Source organism: Crocodylus siamensis, chromosome 12, assembly GCF_052110815.1.
Source record: "Crocodylus siamensis isolate JL-2025a chromosome 12, ASM5211081v1, whole genome shotgun sequence".
In the NCBI taxonomy this organism is placed as follows: domain Eukaryota; kingdom Metazoa; phylum Chordata; order Crocodylia; family Crocodylidae; genus Crocodylus; species Crocodylus siamensis.
Window position 1 is genome coordinate 8208800 of NC_143406.1, and position 19789 is coordinate 8228588.

Sequence of the window (19789 nt, forward strand, 5' to 3'; positions counted from 1 at the left end):
TACATTCAGCATAAACTGTATCCACCTACTGTCCTGGCCGGAGTGACATCTGGACTATGCCCCCCCACTCATTCTTCCCACACACGCTCTTGTTCTTTCCCAGCAGAGAGGGGAGCAGTTCGTGGTGGCTTCTAGACCCCACGCCTATGCCCAAGAGAGGTCTCTGCTCCCCGATGCCACCAATCCCGTCCAGTTCATTTCTAAACAGATGCTGGTCACCTGTAGCAGACCAGTGGGCTTCTGGAGGCTCCAGAAGAAGTGCCAGTGAAGTGCTTCTTCCTCGCACTAGAGTTAATAAGCAATGAAGCCAAACCCTGGAATTTATTCCCAATTTAGAAAGCAGCCGATTGTAACTTTGGAGGGGGGCATTTTGGAGAGCGGTTCCTTAGAACAGCACTTCCCCCGCCCCACCCTCCCTGGATGCCAAAAGTGGGGTCTGGGAATCCTGCTACGTCAGCAACAAGTCGCGGTACTTGGATCACCAGCGCTGCCCGCTCCAGTTTACTATGGATGCTGCCACCTGCCGCAGGACCCCAGCGGTTCCCAACCACCGTCTGGCTTTTTGTGCAGGGCGTAGGATGCCCTCGACTCTTTACAGACAGAATCAGCCTCAAGTAGTCTGGACATCCTGTAATTTATGCGATTAGGGGTAACAGGGCACAAGTGAATGAGAAGCAACCAGCACGGGCTGGGCTGGAAGGAGGTCTCTGGCTGGTAGGTCAGTCCAGCCAGGTTGGGAGACGCTGCTCCGGCTAAGAGCCCTCCTCCTTGCACACCCCATCCGTCCAGGCCCTTTCGCATCCAACTGCCTGGATCCCTGTACTGTTAAATCCTAAAAGCAGCAGGGCTAAAAGGGCCCCCAGGACATCATTCAGCCCGACCCTCTGCTCGGGGCAGGATCAGCCCTATCTAAACCGTCCTAGACAAGTGACAAGCAGACGCGACGCCAGACCTCATTAGGTCCATTTCACTAGTTAACTCCAGCGAGGCGCTTTGGTACTTTCCGTGATAAAAACAGCCTTTTAAACTACACTCCCGCCTCGGTAACCCCGTTCCCCCCCAACCTCGGAAATAAAAGGAAGGAGCAGGATTCCCTTCCCGGAAAGAGTTAAGCCTTGCAGCACAGCTGCCGACAACCATGCAGGGATGGCATTTCAGGTTGTTCAGTACTTTGCTGTCTCTTGGCTTTAAAAAAAACCCCCATAGCCAGCGGCAAGATTCCTAGTTAAACAATAGCCCAGCTCCAAGGAACTGGAGATGCTTTGAAAGTAAACCTGGAGATGAGCCTGCTGCAGCCCCAGCACCTACAGCAGCTCGGGTCTGAGCCATCCAGAAGGAAAGTTGAGAGTTGCCTCCTACATGAAAGGGAGGAGAGAAGGGGAGGGAAATCCCTTCAGATGTGGGGCTCAACCATTTTTCTTGCAGTCTAAAAATATATAATTACACGCCGCAGCCTCAGTTTAGGGAATAAAAAACACATGTCCCCGCACGAGAAGGAACTTGTCTTGATTGAAAGTTTTGCTGCAGCTCGTACGAAAATAAATAGTGAGCAAGGAGTTCCCAGCTTCACTTTCCAGGGACCGAGATCATAGGGAAGGGGGGAGTGTGTTTTTTTTCCTCGTTCCCTTTTGCTGTTTTTGGACCGGCGGGAAGTTGAGCGGGTTTATGGCTTCGTCGGTGCACTTGTTGCAGGCTGCGAGAGGGGAAAAGGGGGTGTTGGGAGCCGGCTGGGGCCCGACTTGTCTGCTTTGCATCCCGGTCAGTCAGGATCCGCCCCTAGCAGCGCATCGACTATGAGAGTTACTTAGATTTGCACACTCACTCACACATTCTCACACACACTAACACAGATACACACACACACACGCTCTCTCATGTGGATACTCACACAGATTCACACCAGCACACACACTCACACATGCATGGACTCACATGGATACTTACACACACACACACATGCAGACTCAAACTCACACTCACACTCACCTGCTCTCACACACTCAGGCTAACAGATTCACACTGACACGCATACTCACACATGCACATAGACTCACATGGATACTCACACACACACACACGCAGACTCATACTCACACTCACACTCACCTGCTCTCACACACTCAGACTGACAGATTCACACTGACACGCATACTCACACATGCACATAGACTCACATGGATACTCACACACCCATACACACACACAAACTAACACGCTCAGATTCACACTGACACACACACACAGACTCCAGTGGATACTCACACACACACATATGCACGGACTCCAGTGGATACTCTCACACACACACACAAGCACAGACTCCGATTCACACTGACACACACACACACATGCAAACAGACTCACATGGATACTCACACACAAAACTAACACACTCAGATTCACACTGACAGACACACACGCACAGACTCCAGTGGATACTCACACACACAACTAAGACACTCAGATTCACACTGACACACGCACAGACTCCAGTGGATACTCACACACACAACTAAGACACTCAGATTCACACTGACACACACACCTGCACAGACTCCAGTGGATACTCACACACACAACTAAGACACTCAGATTCACACTGACACACACACCTGCACAGACTCCAGTGGATACTCACACACACAATTAACACACTCAGATTCACACTGACACCTGCACAGACTCCAGTGGATACTCACACACACAATTAACACACTCAGATTCACACTGACACCTGCACAGACTCCAGTGGATACACACACACACACACACAGATTCACACTGACGCACACACAGACTCCAGTGGATACTCACACACACAGCTAACACACTCAGCTTCACACTGACACCTGCACAGACTCCAGTGGATACTCTCACACACAATTAACACACTCAGATTCACACTGACACCTGCACAGACTCCAGTGGATACTCTCACACACAATTAACACACTCAGATTCACACTGACACCTGCACAGACTCCAGTGGATACTCACACACACACACACACACACACTCAGATTCACACTGACGCACACACAGACTCCAGTGGATACTCACACACACAGCTAACACACTCAGCTTCACACTGACACACATGCACGCACCGACTCCAGTGGATACTCTCACACGCACACACACACACACAGAGTCACACAGACTAACACCCCCAGATTCATGCTGACACATGCACACACACAGACTCCCGCGGATACACTCGGAGTCACACGGACACGCACCCCCCGCCCTTGCTCGCACTCCCATGCACTCAGAGTCACACGCACACACACGCACACGCGGGCGGGCGGGCAGGGCGCTGCAGGAGCCGCCCGGACGGAGCGAACAAAGCCGGCCCGGGGGGCGGGGGGGGGGGCCCGGCCGGGAAAGTTTGCAGCGAGCGGCCGCGCTCACCTTGCACGAGTAGGTGTGGTGCACGGGGTCCACGTTGACGATCTCCTCCACCGTGCCCGTGAGCACCACGTTGGCCTCCTCCTCCCGCCGCTCCAGCTCCCGCTCGGGGCAGCCGCCGCCCCCCCGCGCCAGCCCGAGCCCGAGCCCGAGCGCCAGCGCCAGCGCCAGCGCCCGCCGCAGCGGCAGCCCCCGCGGCGCGGCCCCCATGGCGCGATCAGCCCGCGCGGACGCGCTGCCCCGGAGCGGCGCGGCGCCAACAAAGCCGGCCGCGCATGGAGCCGCCCCGGCCCCGCTCCCGCTCCAGCTCCTTCAGCCGGCGCCGAGTGCGGGGGGCCGGCGCTGGCCGCGCGCTGAGTGGCTGCGGGGCGGGGGCCCCGCCCCGCCCCGCCCCCCCCGCAGGCCCCGCCCCCGCCCCGACGTGCTCCGACTGCTCGAGGGGCAGCGTCACGCGCGGGCCGCGCCGGCACACGCGCCCACACGCGTGCACGGGGACTTCTTAGCGGCCTGTGCCGGCCACGCTTTCTCCGGAGCCGGAGGCCGGCAGAAAAGGACAGCCTTCTTGCCGCTTCCCGCTTGGTTTGGTAGAAGGTGTCATTTTGGAACCGAGGGTTGTAGGCTTTTGTAGGGCTTTTTGTCTGCCGAGCACTCCCGCTGCAGACACACTCGCACGTGCAGAGGCGCTCACAGACTCGCACGCGTGCACTCGCGTTCGAACGCATGCAGGCACGCTCACACGCGCAGGGCCACTCACAGGCTCTCGCACACACGGACAGAGACACTGATAAGCAGACACGCACACAAGCGTTCACACATTTGCATACACACTGACACACTCATGTGCTCAAAACCACACACGCGCTAGCAAGCACATGCACGCATGCTTATACACTCACAGACTCATACACACGCACACAGACGCTGACACAGATACACATACACACAAGCACTCACACTCACTCAGAAACATGCTCACAAGCACATGCACACACTTATACACACATGCATATACACTCACAGACACACATGGACACTGACAAACATTCACTCACACATTCAAATGCATACATATACACTCAAACACACACACATGCACACATACACTGACAAGCATACACATACACACAAGCACTCACATTCAGATGCATATATATACACTCACACACGCATACACACTCACAGACACACATGCACACATACACTGACAAGCATACACATTCACTCACACATTCAAACACACACACACTCACATACTTAGAAACACACACACTCATAAACACATACACTCACATATACCCATACACTCGCACACACTCATGCACACGTATGCTTACAAGTATACACATACACATGCATGCACTCACACATTTACACGCACACATACACACACATACACACATACACTCATGCACACACACTCACAAACAGGATGCACTCACATGTATACACACATGCACACATACAAATGTACACATACACATACAAACACATGCACACACACAAACATACACATGCACTCACACATTCAAATGCACACATATGCACTTACAAACACACACACATACACTCATAAACACAAATACACACACACATGCTCACATGTACACATATACTCACAAACACCCATGTTCACAAACGTGAAGTAACACTATTTATCCGTATTTTCTCTGGGAGAATAAGATCTGTGGCTCTTCACACATCTACAAAGCTCCTCTTCATCAGCCCCTTGCCCAAAGCCTCCTCGTTATCATGATAATCCCAGGTCTTCCGGCCCTTGGGTGACATCCTTAGGGCCATTTTACAGCTGGGACACTGAGGCTGGCAAGCTTTAACAACAAGATTTGCGGAGCTGCTGCAAAAGCTCTGGAAAGAAAGCCACAAGTGCACAGGCCACCCGTGCCCTACAAGACAGTCATCTAGCAAAGAGCATCGCCCAGGGCCCCCGAGTCCTGCTCTGGGGCTCTGCTCATGGGAAAGGCCACCTCTGCTGGAGCAGCTTGTCTCTGCCATGGGGTGTCCTGACCTCCTGCCCCCGTGCTCTCTAGTGATTGGATGGCAATTTCTCCAGATGTCATCTGCAATTATTGCAAATATAAAATGAAAAGTTAAGTGCTGCCGGGGGAGGGATATTGTTTCTTGCCTCCATAAATTAGCTATCCCCAGGGGACGTTTTACAAGGGTATTTTACTTCACTGCCTCTAAACAAGTCATGTTTGTGACCTCAGCGGGTGAATTATTGAGCGCTGGGTGGATGCGTAACCAAGCCAGTGGGGAAGGCGGGTTCTCCGACTCTGATGTGCCCTGTTCCATCCATTTCAGCAGCCTGACATGTTAAAAAATTCCTGTTTTGAAAACACCCTGATACCCCATCCTCCAACTGCACTGATGTGACTTGCCTCCTCCGTTCCATGCCTTGGATTCCTTTTTATTTCCTCCTGACTATAAGCAGAAATTAACAAAAGATCAAGCCATGTGCCTGACAACCTTTAAAAAACCCCCCCTGAAATTAGGAGTAAACTAATAATGCTTAAAACCCAAGAACAGCTTTTACTGGGAGAAGGGAAAAGTACCCAGTTGTCCGTAATTTTTTTTGCTATCCGCCCTGATTGTGCATGGGAAAGTGCTCAGATACTACACCGATGGGCAGTAATCACACCCAAAAGTCGACATTATTCTCATCCCAGGTTCAGAGCTGGGTTCCTTTATCTTCCCAACTGCAGTATGGGGGAGAATTAAGTGGGAAAAAAAGAATTCACTTTCAGTCCTTACTTAGGAACACACACAAGGCCAAGTTCTCCAAAGAGCTCAGCTCCAGTTTGGGCAGAAGGATGGTTGCTGCATCCAGCAGTTCCTGCTGTGACGCTCACAGCATGAGTTTCGGATACGCAGCACGCTTAGCTCTTCAGAAAGTCAGGCTCGAAGTGTAGGTGCTGAGCCCCTGTGAAATACCCGGCCGTTCTGCTTCCCGCTACTCTGCCGACAAGGTCTGGGTTTGGCAACGAAGCCCCTGCCGCTCTCTAGACATCAGAAATTTGGTACGTTGGAAGAGGGGGCTCTCCAAGGAGATGCTCAGCTCCACACTTCCATCCAGCCCCCCACAAAGGGGCTTCTTGTGAATTCTGTGGCTGGTTTATTTGTTTTATCGTCATCATCATAAAAACTAATAATATTCATCCCCCATGAATCAGTTTATATCTTCGAAGCGCTCGGCAAACACGGAGAGCCTGAAAAGTAGGTCCTAATTAAGAAATTCATCACTTCGCCCTAGCTGAGGCAACAGGAATGGCTCACTTGGGCCCAAGAAAACTCTGCTTCGTGCTTATGAGGCACACATCAGCTTGGACCTGATATAAAGTTTTGCCTCCACTGGCATTCCAGGAGCCCAACCGCTCCCGCACCCTGAAGTCCGCCATAATTAAACGTACCGGAGCTCGACAGCTCAGCAGTTTTGCAGGAAGAAGCCCCTGCACCAGAAACGCTTGGCCGCCTCGTGCTTATTTAGCCCTGACTGGGAGTCCTCAATCCTAAACGTCAGGACTTTCGTTCTACGTGTTTGGAGCTTTCTCCAGTTCTGTCCCCTTTCCACGTAGCATCTACTGATCGCTGAGGTTTCAGAGCAAAGCAGCCTCCTCTCCTTGAGCGCAGAGGGAAATGCTGCACTTTAAATAAGGGGCACAAGAGTCACAGTGAAGATGGACTGGGAAGAATTCATGATTAGCCTGGAGCAAAGTGGGACGCCGGTCCTTTAGTCATCGTGATTGTTAGTCAAGGTCTAGCACAAAGGACTCCATTATTCCATTGCTGCTATTATAAACTCAGGCAATCAGCTAAAAATATTTCAAAGCCTGGCAGATTATTTTGTGATTTTAATTATTAATTTTTATTGTATTCTTCAAGTGCTGTGCAGCCATGTATCACGGAAAGGGACTCGACTCAGAGGTGGGAAAAACAGCTGTAATATCAGGCTTTGCACAGTGGAGAAGGGGGATTCTTTCCTCTCTGTTTGCTTTGAATTCATATTTATTATTTCCCTGCTTCCCTCCCCACGCCACCATCTGTTTTCCAGGCTGTGAAGTGGGAATGGGTTTAACCAGTTTTTCTGGCCTTTGGTGTGGGTAGTTTTTTATTTTTTTAAATCTTTGCGGGCAACTTTAGATGGTACCTGATGGAGCAGGTGTTACAAGGTTTTCATTGATCCTGTTTGCTTATTGGAAGAATACAGTCAAGCATACTGTGGTCCAGTGGGCAAGTATCACCGGTTTCTGAGCAGAATTGGCATCACAGACAATGGCCGGCTCCAGAAGAGTCCTGTGCACTTGCAGCTTCTCTGTGAAATCATTACAGACCCTCTGTATCTATCTGGATCAGGTCCCTGTCTCCACTGGAGAACCACTGCTAGCAGAAAACAGCGGTGGGACAAGGCCGCCATGCCCAGTGAATGGAAGGGAGTTGCTCCATCATGAACGCTGATGTCAGGAAGTGCCCAAAGACGGCATCTGAATGGGCATGGCTTTGGCTGAGAACATTTCTAAAGTTTCAAAATGGGGCCTTAGTCTACAGCAGGGTGAATCTCAGGTGCTACCACAGGGCACGTAATAAAGAAGAGTCAGCAAATGATCCTGAACAAAGGCAGGCATGAAGCTAACTCTTTTATTATATACCTCGTGCCCATCATCCCAACATTTAGACAGGTGGTGTACAATCCTAAATCTACAGCTGTCTCTGAGCAGTTTGCCACTTAATTCAGAAGAGTCAAGATTTCACCCCTCTGTGCAATGTCTGTGCATATTCACGGTCAAGAGGCAAAGCCAAGAGCCACCAGTGGGAAAAGGCACCTTTGAGTGTTTTAAAGTATCCCTTAATTAATTACCCTTCAAAAAGGTCAGTAAGAAATACAAGCAAATCAATTGATCCTTTCAGAGGCTAAGTCCCCCTCTCACATCAGTTTCTTTGTAGCTTCAGGATCCTATCCTAGTTTTAAAAGTTGTATCTTCCTCTAGTTTTAAGTTGTATCTTATCCTAGTTTTAAAAGTTGCCCTGCCCTGTTGCTGAGCAAAAGGTGCACACAGACAGTGGGGGAAACTGGCAGATGAACTAGTGAAACAGTGGGAAATCAGTGAAAGGGAAGGTACTGCATCCCCCACGGAAAGTTCAAAGGAAGTGAGCAGCTTAACTGAAAAAATAGCTGAATGAGATAAACAGGTGATGATCAGCCCTATCTCTGACAGCCCTCTTCCACTCCAGTCCTGCAAAAAACCTTCAGCATCGCCAATCCTGAAATTCAAACATCATGTCAGGCCTCTGCAAAATCATGAGACTGGCATAAAAATCATTAGGGGTTTTTTTGGGTTTTTTTTAATAAATAATAAATGTTGCATTTGCGATGTCCGGTTTCTGAGGCTTGGTTGCTGCCCCTGGGTTGCTGGTACAAGATTTTCTCTGCGAGAGGGCTAGCGGCTCATTTCAAAAGATAGTCAAGTTATGATTCATGCTGTCATAAGAGCTGCAGCTTTAAGAAATACAACTGACCATTAATAAACCGGTGAGAACAGGTTTAACCGAACAGGCCTGGCAAAAATCAATGGGATTTCTCACATGCTTAAATTAACTATCTGGATAAAGGTTTACAGTAGCAGGGTCTTTACTTTGAGATATAGCTATTATAAAATTGCAGACAGAGCGGTGATTTTTAATGTCGCTTGAAAATCCTTTTGGTTTAAGCAGCGGGGAACGTGGGGGAAGCAACTTGTGCTGGGGTGGGCGATGCAGAAGAGGAGCAGCGCTTTAAAGATCTTTCACTGAGATTCTCTCTTTACAGCCGGTTAAAAGACGGAGATCGACATGCCCAACCTGATAACCAGGTTTTTAAGTAGCATTTTCATGCCACTGGAACTCCCATTTCCCCCCAGAGGCTTTCCACAGAGACGCCTCGTTATAGCTCCAGGCCAAGGGTATCGCCAGGGACTCATCACCGTCTGTGTGCAGAGTGAGGTACTTCAAGATCCCTGGTCTCAGAGGGTGGGCGCTCCGCTCTTTCTGAAAAGCAGATCCCTGCAAGGCATGTCAGGTTTGGTCTGAATCTTCCCCTTTCCCCATCTGTACCACGAGGGGTGCATAGCAGGACTCTTCATTCACACTGACGCTAGCTTTGTGCCCTGGGGACTTCCATGCCCTGTGCATAATGCCAAGAGCGGGTATGCTCTGCATGCCGGACTAAGGCTCTAGGGCTATCTAAGACGAGACTGTGGTCCTTGGAGAATCCATCTCAGGCTTTACGCAGAGCCTAGCACCAGCTGGGACAGGATTTGGGGAGTGGATACTCATGCAGCTCCAAAGAGATGGAGTTAATAGCAGAGCCCCTCTCATCCTCAGGTCGCAGAGCTTGGATTCAAGGAGTTCCCAGTGAGCTGGGATGCTACAGCAGTGAAGGTGCATCTCTGCTTCAGGTGTCCCCCCCTCCCAAATACAAGCACTATCAGAAGCCCTCGTTGAGCAGAAATCTTCGGGCCATTTATATGTACAGGTGTCTACTTCCCCTGACCTTGATCAGAAATGGTCCCACCAAAGAGCACACGAGACCAGGACCGGGCCCCATATTTTTTCCTGCCAGAGAAGTTCCTTGGCTCCCTCTTAGTGTGCCTGCAGCCTGTTCTCCTCCTGCCGAATTGCCACTTCTCCACTAACTTTAAGGCATGTTTTAGTGTGGGTTTTTCCCCCTCCCTTCTCTCTTTTAAGTGAATCCCTCTGGGTGGTTTCTGACACTGTCAGATGGCTTTTGTGTACTGTCAGAAAATCTCTTGATGTAACTCCACAGCAGCTGCTAACAAGTTGCCCCTGGGATCTCCCATCTCGTAGGCTGTCTGCTGGTATAACGATTGCCAAATAAGTCAATCTGTTAATGAGAGTATGATGGGAGCAGGGCTGAGAACCAGGGAGGCTGTTTGCTGGCCACTACCACCTGCTCACAGTGGGGTTTGGAGATGGGGTGTTGTTACCGCTGGGGGCAGCAAGGATCTGTGCCAGCTCTCCACTGGGCTCAGCGAGGGGGTGGCTGGCACCTGATGATGACACCTGGATCTCGCTTTTATCCTGACAGGGATCTGGTCCGGCTTTGCTGCCTAGTTCCCAGCTGGATGGTCCCGCCAATGTGGCTCTGCTTTAAATTTTTAGAGCTTACCCACGTCTGAACTGTCCACAGTGGGCTCACAAACAACCAAGGGAGGGGAGTGCTCCAATCTTGGCAAAAGCCACAGAGGCTTCCAGCTCAGGGCCAGCTGCTCTGGAGGTGGCATGGGAAGGGAATGAATGTGAAGTTTCTTCTTCTTGCATATGACTCGAGAAAGTTGACTCCTCCAACCATTTAAGAGTAGGTCCATCAATATTACCACAATCTTTCAAACTGTTTGCAAGTTTGGGATGCAAGGCGTATAACCTTCCCACAGTGCATCTTGTGAATAGCTGAGGAGTCTGTTCCACAGTGAAACGAAATATGTCATTGAGACAATTTCAGAGTTTCAATGTGGGAGGCTGGGGCAGTATGGGCAGCCCTGACTGTTCAGAAATCCTGCACCAGTCTTGAAAGCACCCTCAAAAATCATGAGAGCCAAATGGGGGACACTGTTAAAATCTGTTCTCTTGGTCTAGAGCATGCAGGGTGCCCTTGGGTCACGCTTCCCACTAGGTTTTCTCCACGACAGCAAGGGTTAGAAACCGGCATGCTCTCTATGAAATGAAAGCCAGGATGCTGTCTTATCACGCGATTCCTGGAGTCGGGGCTTGAAGGAAATGCATCTCAATGATCATGAGACAGATGGTGCCAGAACTTGCTTTGCATGTTGGGAATATAGTAGAGCAGCACTTGGATTTCACTGGGGCCTTTTGTACGTCCCAAGGGGAACTTCCCTGTGCTCCCCAGGGTCCCGGCAGTGATGAGTATCACCCCATGACTAAGCCTCTCAACAGGCACTGGCTGCTCAGGCATATCGGGAAGCTGCTCTGCACTCCGGCAGGAGCACAGACCGTGTTTGTACTGAGGGGGAGGAAGGTTGGCCATGACCTTAGGTTCATTCTTGATCCATTCAGAAACTGGCCATGGGGTCCTGAGTAGGTGAGTGCTTGTCCTTCTGAGTCAGCCCCAAGTCAGCACTGCTGTGCAATGCAAGGGGAAATGTGGCAGCAGGACACGCTGCCTTTGGGATGACACATGCGAACCCACATCCTGATCATGGATCAGGAAAAACCTCAGCCCATTATTAACAGGAACGTGGGTGTTAATAGCCCCCCCCCCGTCTGGGCCAAATGCTAACCTGGGTGAAAACATTATAGGTTCTTAAGAGTCCTCATGTACTTTCTATCAGATATTATTCTCATTTCCTGTCGCACACTGTTGTGCATCCCCTTGGCTCCACACCAGACAGGAACAGGGTTGCCACTGTCCCTGCTGAGGTAGCGTGTCAGAGCCTTAGCCACGGACCAAGACAGTGTTGTGTTAGGCACTGTACAAACACAGAACAAGAAGATGGTCCTTCCACAGAGAACTTCCTTCCTATCAAGAAGCAAACCAATTCGTATCCGTACAAACCAATTCCTATCCTTACAAACCAATTCCTATCCATACAGGGGCATTGGACGCCCCCTCCCCTTATGATAATTTATACAACACGGACTTCATCTTTGCATTTGCAATGCTTTTAATCCCAAACTCGATTAACACATTCCACTTACACAGACTCTGTTTAACTATTTAAAAGTACTTTACAGCATGTATTCAGTGAAGACTATTGCCTGGGGAGTCATTTATTATTACACATTGCAATACTTTAAGCCAGCTTAGTTGCCGCTACATCTGGTTGCATCAGTTTTTGGAGTGAACTCTTGGAAACAGCTCAGGCTGCTTCCTCGGGCACCAAGCACACCCTGGGATTGCAGATGCTCCAGGCACTTCTGGAAGTTGAGTCTGTGGTGTATCAACTCAAAGACTGAAGTCATAAAATCCTTAGGTCCTTTAAACCTAATGAGCATGCTGGCTGCAGCTCAAACGTCAAGTCCTTGACATACCCAGGAACGGGACCCACAGCCCAGGACCTCCCATTCCTTTGGTCCAACATGAAGCATATGCCTTCCCTTTGGATCAAAATTACACCGGCCTCACTTCAGCCAGCTGTCCTATGAATCACTTGGAAACGGGTAGAAGAGAGCTTGCTATCACCTCTGCCATGAGAACTGCGGTGGTGTCGAACACAAATAGTGCATGTGCATTCGCACAAGTCCTAAAATACTGCACCTCAGGTGGCATCAAAGAATACACCCCCCACATCCGGGTTCAGGGCTTAACCCCCCACAACCTTCTGGCTCAGAAGCAAATGCCTCCACTGGCCACAAAGAGCCTTTTAATTAAAAAGAAGAAAATTCTGCGTGAACTTAAGGGTAAATGATTCTCCATTATCAAATCCCATTTGAAAAGTATGCGGGGCTAATTGTATTACCTTGCTGGATTTCTGTGTCACCACCAAGGCTTCTTAATAGGGATTGATGGCATAAATCTGGTCTCCATTGAGGAAAAACGGAGCCCAAACCTCCGACATGTATCTTTCCTTCCAGAAATCCCATCTCATCGGATGTCTCCCTAGGCTACTTCCAGGAGAAAGATGTCTCTATCCATTACCCCTGACATGCAGCAGTGAAAGGCAGCGAGGTCTGTTCGGATCTAATTACTCCCCCACTTGGATTTATTACAATTAGGCCTGGATTAATTGAGAAAGTAAAAATGCTTAGTCGGGTGATCCATCTTCCCTGAGTTACTTACCTTGTCACTCGCTAATAACTGTAAAATAAAAATGCCCCCTCTTTGCAGCAACTCAGAAAATGGATTTCTGTAATACATTGCTAGGAATCTGTAAAAGGCATTTGAAAGCAGTAAGGAGACAAATTGGATTAGCTGGGAAGAAAGTGCAACCCAGGCTTTTTTCCCTTTTTCCCCCCTCCCTTACTATAAAACAAGAATTAAGACTTTTTACTGTCTGGGGTGGGGAGAGGGGAGAGACACGTATGGTGTAGCTTAGACAGCCTGACCAAAGTCAGTGGAGTGACATTCATTTCCATCCATTAAATATCTGGCCCAGATGATTTCTCCGAGTGAAATTTGGTTTGTTTTAGTGCTCATGAATACAAGGAATTAAAGCTGCCAACTGGAGCCAAGCGGCTTTTATCACATGAAAGTGTCTGTAATAACCCACAGTTATGGGAGGCAGGCACTAATATTACCAGCTAAGATCAGACATGCTTCAGTGAACTTTGTCTCTGGGGAAGAAAGGATGAGCATAGCCTCTGCCATCAGGCCCTCATTCTTCTCACCAAATGTATGTGGGGACCCGTCCAGGCTGGGATGGAAGAGCAGCCTGCCCCTACCAAGTCTCACCCCAAGCAAGGATGGTGACCATCTGCTTCTAGGAATGAAGATTATCCTTCGACTTATGTGGGCAGAGCCAGTTCTTCTGAAGCAGAGACGTGCTCTGCTTGCTTGCACCCTTGATACTCCACACAGACTTGATAACGGGGAGATTTGCTGGGGAAGCTTTGTTGAGGAAAGGAAACCTGAATGACTTGTCTGTGTAATAGGGTGACAGTGAGGCTGGACCTTGCTGGTCACTCCTTTGCCCTGTTTCTGGCTCTGCAGGGCCCATGCACTGGCCTACACACACCTGCTCTGTGCTGCTACTGCCAGGGGAAAGGATGGCATCTCCTGGGACTCTGGCTGCCCTGGGGAAGGGAGGATAGATTACAGGAGCCCAGGGGCCGCTCTGCACTCCCTGGTATTTCCATCAGGAGGAGGCCCCGAGGGCGACCTCCACACCACAACCTGGTGCCAGGGTTTGCACGGTGCCAACGCAGGGAACACTGCACTGCCTACCCCAGGGGAACTCCTCCTATGGGCCCGTACATCCCAGCTCTGCTCCGGATGGGAATGATTTATCCTACCGCCGGGCTGCTCCCAAATTGCTTGGAAAGCATCTGTGCCTCAGAGTCCTTTGGCCCCTACTAACAATGCAGGAGGCTGTACGACATTTTTCTTTGGGTCCATGTGCGAGAAACTCACTCCCATGACCACTTCAGTCCCCTGCTAGCCCTGCTGGGAGGTTGTCCTTCGGCCTCCGACAGAGAGAGCCTTGGCTCAAGATGTGGCTCTCAGGGCTCCTAGGCTTGGGGGTTGCATATTCCAGGGGGCTTCCCCACCGCTACCTCTGACCCCCCCAGGAAAATCCCCACTACTCCCCAGGAGTGAGGCCAGACAGCTGCACCATTTAATCTCAGAAAAATCACCTTTCAGTGCTCCCAACAGGAGCATTTTGAAAACTCAAACACTCCTTCTATGTTCTTCTGATTGGAAATGCCAACCAAGCCCTTCCAACACGGCGGAGCTGCCCTTGGCAGGGCACAGTGGCCTGGCAGTGAGTCCTGGGCATGCTCCGGTGGAGCAGATGGCTGTGAGGCCAAGGCGAAGTCCGCTGAAGGGCTGGGTCAGCGGTCCCAGCATCTCATGGCCCAGCTGGCAGCCTCCACAAAGGAAAGCAGCCTCTGTTTAATGGAAACACATTAAGGGTTCTGGGAAGCAAGATCCCAGTTGAAAGAGGAGAGATTAAGATTCAGGGCATGCAGGGTTGGGGCCTAAAAAAAAAAAATTAAATAAAAGAGAGAAAACTTAAGGTTTGTAGGACTCCTTTAAAGGGTACTTGGCAGCCTTTGCAAAGCGTCTCCAGACTCCCAGCCCTCGGGTCCCTTCACAAAGCAGTGACGTGGTGCCCAGCTAAGCGGAGGGGGTTGAAAAGTACACCGGCCCGAGAAGAGGGCATGAAGAAGGCTCCCAGCTTGTGGTTTTGCGGTCCCCTAAATCCATTTCCTAGTTAAAGCCAGGATTTATTGGGCCGGGCTGTCAGGGAGATAGAGGCTTTTGTGTTGAATTTTATCCAAAGAGTTAATGCAGCTGCTGCCGTTGCCATTAGCGTGGGCAAAAAAAGAAGGGGAGGGGGAAAGGCATTAAAACGAATAGCTCTTAAAAGATAAAAAATCAATTTTCTTGAACGTTTACTATTCACAGGGAAGAGCTGAGAAATATTTTATCCTCCTGGTGCCAAGATGAAGAGAGCCGGCGCAGAGGGGATACTGCCACGTACTGTGAAAGCCCCCAGTGCTTTTCCTTGCATTCATTATTCTGTACACACACATGCACCCGCACACACAGAGGAGGGATTTCAGAGGGGATTAACCTCTTCCTGGCTGCTGGCACCTCCTTGAAGTCTGGCTGCTCCTTTGCCCGCTGCCGACAGCTCGAGGTGCGTTAGTTCATCCTGACAGGTTGCTAGAGATCGGTATGCAATTCAGTGAGCCCCGGTGCTGAGTCCCCTGTGAGAGTGAGATAGCATTTTCCAAAGCAGCTATGAATTTTGGGACATTCTGATGTGCCCTGACTTGCAGGGGTCACTGAGCACTCTGAAAACTTGAGCCCCTTTCAGGGCCTCCAAGCCAGATACCTCAGAGTGAAACAGAAGATAACCTCCTATGCCTGGAGAAGGGTGTTTGTGCCCCAAAACTTGCAAAGGACTTTTTTCCAACTACGCATTTAAGTACTACTCATTTAAGTCCAATAAAAGAGATCACATCTACCCAAAGAAGCTTGCCTGCCTATGGCCTTAGACCAATGCGGCTACAACCAAAAGGAGTGGAGGACGCCGTTGCAAGCTACCCTTTCTGCTTTTTTTGGTCTCTGCATAGGAGATCTGACCTCCGCCATGATCTGGGATCGTCTCAGAGGCAGTGCCCAACTCACAAGGGAGGATGTTTGGCTTCTTTCACTGCACTCCTTCCTTTAGGAAGCTCCTGCTGCTCTCACTTCCCTTGTCTCCTTCCTGTTTAACAGAGGAAAGGGCAAAATTGCTTGGCACTGACACTTATCTCAGCGACGCTGAGTGGCCACATGGGATGGGACTGATCCCAGGACCCTTAAGACTCCAGGCCCAGCCCATTCACAGGACATTTGGTGTTGAGGGTGGTGACAGCATGTGCTTTGACGGGACCCCTGGGTGAGAGGATATGGGCTATAGATGTTTTTTGCGGTCTCCATATCTCAGCAGAGCGACTGGGGGATAAGGCACTGCTCCCACCTCTGGTGAAAGGCAGGCTTCTCCCTCTCCAGTTTCCTGCGGTACTCCTGGCAAAGGGGGCTCTAAAATGAAGTCAGACCTGTCATACACTTTATCTGGAGCTGGGTGCCTTTGCAGCCCCCGCTACTGTCTAGGGCACATACCACACTGCCCATTCAAAAGGGTGCCAGGCATCAGGTTGTATCTAGACCAGTGGAGGCCCCAGTACGTGGTTCCTGGGGATCAGCCCTAGCCACTGATTAGTCCCAGCTCAGCATCCCAGCAGGGACTGTGCCCCACTCTACTACCTGACTTGTGATCCTGCCTGGTCCTTGGAGCAAAGCCAGTCATGGCCTTCAGGCATTATTTTAGGTGACAGGAGACATGAGGTCTATTCTTGTCTCTTGCTCTAGGCAAGTGCCCGCAGCTCTTACTTTACCTTGGCTGTAAAACAGAGATAACATCAGCTATTCCATCCCAGAGGTGGGTAATGAGGCTTGAATACATGGTGCCTTGGATGGCCGCGTAGACATACAAAGCATTATTGCTACCTAAAATGAGTCCTGCTCCGACATACTACCCTTCCACCCAGTTTGATTCACCAGAGCTTATTGAAGCAGCTGGGTGGGAGGTAATCTCCCGTGGGAGGCCTCTTGCTTCAGCACATTTTGCATCGCTCCAAAGCTACCAGAAATTCCCGACTCCACTTGACAGCTTCCTCAATCAGACATTTGTGTCTGCACTTCCTGGGCAGAGTGGGCTGGGACAGGCGCTGCTCTCCAGGAGTCCAGACACAGCCTGGCACCTCCTTGCTTTGCTTGCTTTGTCTGCAGGAGAAGCGAGGAGCTGCTTTTCTCTCCCCCGTTTTTCCTTGATTACTAGCTTTTAAGAGAGATGCCCAAGTCAGCACATTATCCCGGAGGCACAGAACCCATCCTTCATCCTGCCTTGGAGGCTCATGTAGGTCATGCTGAGCCTTTGTGGGTTTTACTTGCAACCACTGAGCCTTATTTATGGATCATCTGAAAAAAATGACAGCCAGGCAATAAATATAAAATACAGCAAATGCTTCAAGAAGAGCTGAGATGACATTTTCCAAATATTTGCAAGGCGGGGGCTTCTTGTCAAGATGGGTAAGGCAGATCCTGGGCACCCAATTGAAACCACCATGGCTGGAAAACTTTACTGGCTTGCCTCTTTGCTTCCTAGTATCAGGATTTAGGGACCTAGGCTTAGAAGGGACCATGAGAGCTGTGAAAGTGGCACCAATATGGTTTTTTTGGTAGGAGAAAAAAAATCACACTTCTAAAGTATTAAATCAGTGGCGAGACCAGGTCTTAAACTGGGCTAGTTAAACTGCTTGCACCTTGTGTGTGGACATTTGTACACTGGTTTAAAACCAATCTCTGTTGGTTTAGCTTGTGCCATGGACACAAGGGAGCTGCACGCACATATAGGTGTGCACCAAGGAATCCAGCTCTTCAGCTCTGTTGCTGCAACTGTGTGTGAGGACCAGTGGGCCCCTGGCTGGAGGACCCCACCACAATCCCAGTATCAGTGAAAGAAGTGTGTTTGCAAAGAGAGGGAAACCATTAGCTTGGAGCTCCCAGGTCTGCGTTGTCACACGCAAGCTGCTCCTGAGCCCTGCCTCAAACCATTTACCACCCAAGAGCTGCTCCTGCAGCGGAGACTAGGACTAGAGAGGGGTGGGGACTAGAGAGGGGTGCATTTATGGGATCCCCCTGCACAGCCTGTATCAGCACTGTCTGTAATGCAGGGCCAGGGTGTTGAGAGTGGCTGGACCAGGGGATAGGTAAGAAGGGCTGGGAGATCCCTGAATGAAGGAAGGAATGCAAGTGCCACCTGCTGGCCTCTCCATTTATGGCCCAGGCCGGTCGTGCCTAAGGGTAAAGCAACTGGGGACACTGAGATAATGGAGCTATTATAAACAAAAAGACCTGCCACCAGCGCTGCAGACTGAGATGCTCACAAACGAGCTTGTTCTGATCATTGCACCACTTTGAAAGCTGGCAGGCGACCCAGTAAGCTGAATCCTGTGGCCAAGTGTTTGGGGCAATGGAGCTGTGTTAGCTTTTTTGTGGGAAGCTGGACGCACGTGCCAATGTATGGAGCTGTGCTAGTGCCAGGAGAAGGTCCCTACAACCATCTCCTAGTGCCCTTCCGTCACCCGCAACCAAAAAGCGCTGGCGGAGTGATTTTTTTCTCCATCACCCTCCACCAAAATGCTGCACCTTTCTCTCTTATAGATGCTTAGGCAACACGTTCAATCCTTGGCTCCGCTGACATTGCTGGGTGTAATGACGGCTTTGCCTTCAGCATAGAGACGTGGTTAACCGCAGTTTCAGCATGTCACATATCCACTGGGGACTGGGCTGAGATGCACGCAACGTCTTTCATCCATCTCCAGCCATGTGGGTACCCCTTTTCTGGTTTAAACCTCAGACTTAGGAAAGGAAAGCTCCAAAGATGCCCCAAGTCCGCACAGCCTCTTGCACCGAGCTGTGCGCTTGGAGGTAGTGACTCAAAGTAATTGTTAAGCTCAAGAGAAGGGTAACCGTGTGCCATTGCAGCAAGCACTTGTCATTGCAGCATCAGGTGCTGGGGGCTGCCTCGGCCTCCTCGCACTGCGTCTGGAAGGGGGCGCAGGTCCATGCCACGCTTAAAACTGCGGGAGTTAGCGAGATCAGTGTCCCCAAGAAGGTGTCCGAATCTGATGTATGGTTTAATAAGAGAGAGCAGGAGACCCGTTCCTGAGGACGCTTCATGTCTTGTGCCCTGCGGGATGGGGTCCACGGTAATGAGAAACCGTTCCTTAGGAAATGCTGCTCTGGCTAAAGCAGGCTGAGAGCATGGGAATAAAAGCAAGTTTTTCCCTGGACCGCACTGTCCTGCAGCGAGGCAAAAATAGAAATGCTGGAGCCTACGATGGAGGACGTAGTGCAGCGGTGTCACCCTGGGTGGAGCTGAGGCAAACCACGCAAGGCAAGTTCACACCATGGTGGAGGCTGCCTCCTGGCAGGTCCGACCTTCACAAACCCTATGGAGTTCAGTTATTTTCCTCTGCTTCCCACTCTTCCTGGGCCTCTTTTCATGCAGCAAATTGGCCTCGAAAACATGGGGGCAGAGCCATCTCCCCAGAGCTGTCTTCCACCAGCTCTCCATCCGCAACAGCCACTGCAGACAGTTTGAATCCAAATCCATGTTCATTAAAAAGTGATAAGTG

General features: G+C 50.4%; 1 protein-coding gene across 2 annotated transcripts in view; it reads right to left on the minus strand.

Moving 5' to 3' along the window:
- AGRN (agrin) overlaps window positions 1–3739 on the minus strand; it is a 169918-nt gene extending 166179 nt beyond the window's left edge. Inside the window, exon 1 of one of the 2 annotated variants that reach the window (XM_090023205.1) lies at window positions 3413–3739. In XM_090023205.1, coding sequence (XP_089879331.1) covers window positions 3413–3619 — 207 coding nt within the window. In that variant the 5' untranslated portion in view covers window positions 3620–3739. The remainder of the gene's footprint in view (window positions 1–3412) is intronic. The other variant, XM_090023206.1, reaches the window with a different exon arrangement.
- Window positions 3740–19789: the final 16050 nt, after the last annotated feature.